Here is a 6,141-nt window from a genome sequence, read left to right on the forward strand (position 1 = left end):
GCAAAACCCCAAGTCTTCAGAAGTGCCCGTGGCGCTTGTTGCAGGCATTCAGAGCCACAGGTACCCCTCCATGGCACTAATGCCGCTTGCTGCGGTCACTTGTCCAGGCTGTCCTGATGCCAGGCCCTGTATCTTGTGAAATGTCACACAGGAGCCACCTGCCATATAACCCAGGGCTCCTATTGGTTCCCATGCTAGCTCTGTCCCTTTCTTTGCCAGTGGGAAAAACATTCGCAGAGAGGGGGATGATGAAGTCAGTCAGTGACTGATGGCAAGCGGAAAGCAGATGCATTTCCCAGTGGCCAGTGGGGCTGGGATGCGATGGGGCAGAGATTGTGTGGGGCGCAGGAGCAGGTAAGAAGGGTCACTGGTGCTGGCTAATTACAGTTGGGCACCGATCCTGGGCTCCTGCCATTTAAGATTCCCAGCTCCGTGGGGGTGGGGGAGGGTGAACTGCGCTGGTCTGTTGCAGCAAGGGACCCCCTTCAAAACAACCTCCCTCCTTGTGGCATACGCTTTAGCTACGTGTGCCGAACCCGCTGTCTCCAGGATTCAAAGCGCGTTGGCTGTGTTTCAGTGCACCCCCCCCCCCCTCTATTACTGACTGATAATTTACTTGACGTATTTTAAGTGGAGGTGGAAGGCACTGCTCAGCCGACGGCGATTCTTCTAACCGGCGCGCTTAGAGCTCGGGAGGTTCCTCTCAAAGGAACCTCCGCAAGCACTTTGTGACCCCTTCGGGCGCTGGGCTATGGTTGCAGCAGGGCTGTGGAAACGACCCTGCCGAGGGAGGGCGAGAGGGAAGGCCCCCGTCCCCTCCCGGGCCGCCCCGGGCGCAGACCTTTCCCCACGAGCGCCTGCAGCTCCTCCTCCTCCTTCTCTCCCACACCACCCCCCCCCCGGTCCCTGCAGGTGGTTGATGCAAAAACAGTTCTGGAATCCCGCCCGCCTCTCCGAGCGCCTCGGCTGGGCGTTGGGGTCAAACCGTCGCCTGGAGAGATGCCGCTCCGCGTTGGCGCCCCGTGGATTTGGCTCCAGTTTTGGCTCGGGCTCTTGGTGTGGTGGGTCCGGAAGGACGACGGAAAGATGGCCTTGCTGGCAGGTAACTCCACCTTGCAAGGACAATTGCACCAGTCTCCCTTGGTTTTGTCCTGAAGGAATTCACATTGGTCCAGGCAGTGTGATCGCTTGAGCCGACCACTTGCCACAGGCTTTGTTCTTGTTTAGTCGTTCAGTCGTGTCGGACTCTTCGTGACCCCATGGACCAGAGCACGCCAGGCCCTCCTGTCTTCCACTGCCTCCCGGAGTTGAGTCAAATTCACGTTGGTAGCTTTGATGACACTGTCCAACCATCTCATCCTCTGTCGTCCCCTTCTCCTCTTGCCTTCACACTTTCACAACATCAGGGAATTTTCCAGGGATTCTTCTCTTCTCATGAGATGGCCAAAGTATTGGAGCCTCAGCTTCAGGATCTGTCCTTCCAATGAGCACTCAGGGTCGATTTCCTTTAGAATTGATAGGTTTGTTCTCCTTGCAGTCCAGGGGACTCTCAAGAGCCTCCTCCAGCACCACAATTCAAAAGCATCAATTCTTCGGCGGTCAGCTTTCTTTATGGTCCAGCTCTCACTTCCATAGTATTGCTACTGGAAAAAACATAGCTTTGACTATGCGAACCTTTGTTGGCAAGGTGACGTCTCTGCTTTTTAAGATGCTGCCTGGTTTGTCATCACTTTCCTCCCAAGAAGCAGGCGTCTTTTAATTTCATGGCTGCTGTCACCATCTGCAGTGATCATGGATCATGGAATTCTGCAAGTTGCAGCCTGAGAACCCCTGAGTTACTCAAGGTCTGGAACCTCTGCTCTAAAGTCTAAACCAGAGGTGGGACTGCTGGCAGTCGGAGGTCCAAAACATTTTGATTCCCTACCCTAGCACAGAGGACACAACTGTGTGGCAGTTTTGGTGTGGTTTGTAACTAAAAGGATCAGTATAAATAGGAGCATAAAATATATACGAATTTTACCTGCAAATGGTGAGAAAATTCAGACATGTTTGCAAACCTTGTAGTGCCGTCATTTTTCATCTCTCTTATTTATCTAGATAATAAATGCAGGTACTTGGAGGTAAGGGACATCATGCGTAGCTCAGAACCAGCCTGTTTCTGCTACCTTCCAAGCGGATCCCTCCACTTAAAAGATATTTGGACAACTATACAGGTAATGTTAGATGCAGTTAATGCGGTTCAGAATCCCAAATGAAACTGTGAATTGTATTGGCATCTGTTACTATCTGGGAATTTGCTTGAATGAATATTGGGATCATAGCTACACAATGAGTGTTATAAACACAGAGAGGATAATGGGCCACGGGAGAATGGTTGTATGCAAGAAGAATATAAAGTTGGCTGTGAAAAAAAGCATTGTATGGTGCTTCTTTTCAGTTCTAGTCTGTGGCATGGAGTTATGGGCTTTTAACTCCCCCTGGGATTAAAAAAAAGGCAGAAGCGGTTGAAGTGTAAATTTATCACACAATACTAAGAATTTTCTGTATCTGCGGAGTGACAAATGAAGTTCCTAAAGCAAATGAATAAAGACTAAGAAATCATAAGACCCATAAAACAGAAAGCTAAAACATTCCAGCCATGTAATGGTCAGTGGCAAGGGTGGATTGCTACAGCTCCCCATGCTGGATACAATGAATGGGAAAAGTAATGCAGGAATGGCAAGGAGAAAAAAAGTGTCAGAAGGTTATTGCATTCATGGCATCATAAAAATGACAGCAACAAAAATTACAATGATTTCTGAGGTTGTGAGCATCAGGATTCCATATATATATATGGGCAGCAGTTTCCTGAGCAGTTTCCAGTACAGCAACCAATACATAACTATCCGGAAGTAAGTCCCATTCAACACAACGGAGCTTACCTCTGAGTAAGCATGCATAGTGTTGCTACGTAAAGATAAATCTGTACTGTAAACATATGTTGATATTATAAATCAGTCCTTGGTTCCCAGTGGAATGCTGGGAATTGTTGTGGAAGAGTGTCAAAAATCCAGTGTCGAGTGATTCCCCAGCTTCCCTTCACACAAAATGTTTGTTTCCACAGCCCCCTCATTAGAAAAACCAGGCTGGGTCCCTTATTAGTCTGAGTGAGTGGCTACTGTAGGTGGGAGGTTTGTGTTTTCATGAAAAGGCAGTGCAATATTAGTTATTAGTCTGCTATTAATGTCTTTTGCTGTCACAGTTGGGAAGAAATCTTGTGAGGCCGGCTGCTTCAGGAACTAGAATAATGTGGTTGGCCTTGGTTATTCTGCCGGTTCGAAAGTTGCCATAGATTTTATGTGACCTGAATGGGGGGAAAGGATGCCTCACCCTGATATGCGAAGCTGTCCCCTTTACTCAAACCATGGGCCACCCACAGGAGTGCTGTGTGGTGCTCTGTTTCAGGCAGCAAATTGTCTTGGACACGCTGTGCTGACAAATCAGTCTGATGTATGGACAGATCCCTGAGGAAACTCTCAGAGGAACATCTGTGTGCCTGAAAAGAATAGGATGATGGCAGAAGTATCTCCTGCTTCTCTAACATTAGAACATCTTGCTCCCAAAGGGTCTTTTTCACCTCTGCTTATTTCTCATTGAGTTAAAAGAGGCCATAGGTTAAAAAAAGGAAAGAGGTAGAACCAGAATTTTTGCCTTTATTTAGCTTGAAATCAAATAAACTTTCTGATCAAAAGCCTGAAGTTTAGTATATTAAATCATATTAAAGTAGGCCCATTTTATCCATTGGGATTTAATGAGTCAACTCCATAAGTTTGATTGATTCCAATGGGCCTACTCTGGTTGAGACTTACTATGCTAAATGAAGTCAAAGTAGGCTTATTGGAATCAATCAAATGTATGGAGGCATTGTCTCACTAAATCCCTACTGATTCAATGGGCCTATTTTAATGCAATTTATTATGCTAAACAACAGGATTTTGACCGGTTTCTTAAAAGAAGAAGAAGCGCACTGGTGTCCTCCAGATGTTTTGAACAACAGCTCCCATGATCCCTGGCCATTGACTGTATTGGCTAGTGCATATACGAGTTGTAACTAAAACCTATGGAAAGTGTCAGGTTGTTTTAGTTAGGAAGAATCTCAGACATTGTGTCTGGTTAGAATCCAGAGGCTGTATACATTCTGATTTTCAGAAGTCAGTTTTGGTGCTCTCAAAGTGTTATGCCAAGATTCTGGGTTCGTCCTGACTTGGCATGAATAAGCAGCGTGCAGCTACACATGGCATTTTTGGCCCTATTGCTTTGTTTGCTTGTGAATAGGTACACAAAATAGAAGTGGGTGGCCTAGTGTTACATCTGAATTTCACATCCTAGTTTGTTGCTTCCACTGAAACCTGGGTTATAAGTCAGGGGTCAGATAAGAGATGGTGGTTTGTGGATTCTGGCTTGTTTGTGAACAGCAGACCAGGATCTTGGCTGCAGAGAAAACACTAAGCCAAGCATTTGTGGTTTATTTACCTGCCCATATAGACAGGTAGTAAGCATCAGGATTTCTAGCTTGAGATGATATGTGAACAAGGCCAGAAATAAATCATATAAATTGTATGAGTCCTGCTTATTTGTCATATTGTTTTGTCATTTCCTTTTGTCTTGTGTGAACAAACCTGTATGGGCGAGGCAGGATTCATATTATCTTGTTTTCCAGGTGAATATGAATAGTATTGAACCGGTGGTTTCTATCTCAGAGGAATTTAACTGTCAGCACTCAGAAAATCTGTTTGCCTTTTTAAAGTGCCTCTTGAACAACCTCTGGCAGCCAAAGAAGAAACAATCTAAAGAAACAATCATGTCAGTGGCCTACAAAGGAGACAAAATGTGTGTTAGGGTCCAGCCTACAAATAAAATACCTTACACTGTGAGTGTGCAACAAAACAGTGAGTAAATTTTAGAAATCCCTTTCTTTCTTTCTTGATTTGATTTTTATACTGCCCATCTAACTGATGGTCACTCTGGGTGGTTCACAGATAATCAACAACAAAAACAAACATGGCATAATCAAGTGCATTAAATTAACAAATTAAACTGAATAATAAGCATTTTAAAACAACTAAAAACAGGCAGCAATTGGGTGAAAAGCTGGTGCTCTCAAGGGTCTTAGGTTGGCAGGTTCTGAAAGGGCTGACAGAGGAAAATGTTCCTAAAACTATGCCAGCCGGATCCAGGCCGAACAGGAAGGTCCTTCCATGAAATGATCTTGATGTTTCCCGTCTTGCTTTGTTGGTTCCAGTGTCAGATGAAAAGCTTCCCCTCCTCTTTGTTGCTGTTCGCCTTCTCTTCCATTTTGGACGCAACCTGAGTCGGTGAGTCCTGGCTTTCTTGTACTGTTTCTCGCGTATCTCTTTCTTTAATTCATGTCTATGGGAAAAACAGTTCTGCATATAAACAGAAGTTACACTCAATTTCAGCATGATTTAAGGCAAGCTACTGTATCCAGGACAATAGCTGCACCTTTCTTGTTTCTTTACTTTCAAGCAAAACATTTTGTTTCTGGGGCTAAACCCGATTGTTAGTCTCAACTGAATGAGGCCCACTAGAGTAATTAGACTCTGGTAAGACAGCACTTCTGTAAACCGGAGAGATTTAATGGGTCTACTCTGTTTAGAATGATAATTAGGATTTATCTCAAGAGGAAAATATGCTGTTAAGAATATTCAAATAGCTATTTCAGCAAAAGTTGTGGGTTTTCTAAGCAAACTGTAGGAAGCAAGAGAGGATTTTCCTTTCCGAAACGAAATGTGGAATTCCTTTGTTCTGAGATTGTGCAGGTAATTCTGTTCACAGCAAGAAAACCCCAGGATGTAGAAAGTGTCTGTTTTTTTTTGGGTGGGAGGCTTGGTTTTACATGATTGTCTTGCCACCTCCATTTGTGCATCCACAAATAAAAAGGATGTCTTCATCACTACATATTCTATGGACTTCTTTATGTAAGCTTATATATGTTGCTGTTACCCATGGCCAAGTCACTTCTGAGTTATGTGCAACCATGTTCGATGTTCAAGGAATGAGTTAGAACTGACACCCCCAATCCACTAAGTTTCCATGGCTGAGTGGAGGTCTGAACCCAGTTGTTTTGAGTCCGAGCCCAAC

General features: G+C 44.8%; 1 protein-coding gene across 1 annotated transcript; it reads left to right on the forward strand.

Annotated features, from left to right (window-relative positions):
* The first annotated feature begins 907 nt into the window (after window positions 1–907).
* On the forward strand, window positions 908–5,651 carry LOC144584018 (nuclear envelope integral membrane protein 2-like). The gene is made up of 4 exons (XM_078379098.1): window positions 908–1,102; window positions 2,098–2,213; window positions 4,700–4,928; window positions 5,282–5,651. Exons 1-4 carry the CDS (start codon window positions 1,000–1,002, stop codon window positions 5,356–5,358), a joined length of 525 nt encoding a protein of 174 aa, XP_078235224.1. The 5' UTR covers window positions 908–999; the 3' UTR covers window positions 5,359–5,651.
* Window positions 5,652–6,141: the final 490 nt, after the last annotated feature.

The sequence above is a fragment of the Pogona vitticeps genome, chromosome 1, assembly GCF_051106095.1.
Source record: "Pogona vitticeps strain Pit_001003342236 chromosome 1, PviZW2.1, whole genome shotgun sequence".
In the NCBI taxonomy this organism is placed as follows: domain Eukaryota; kingdom Metazoa; phylum Chordata; class Lepidosauria; order Squamata; family Agamidae; genus Pogona; species Pogona vitticeps.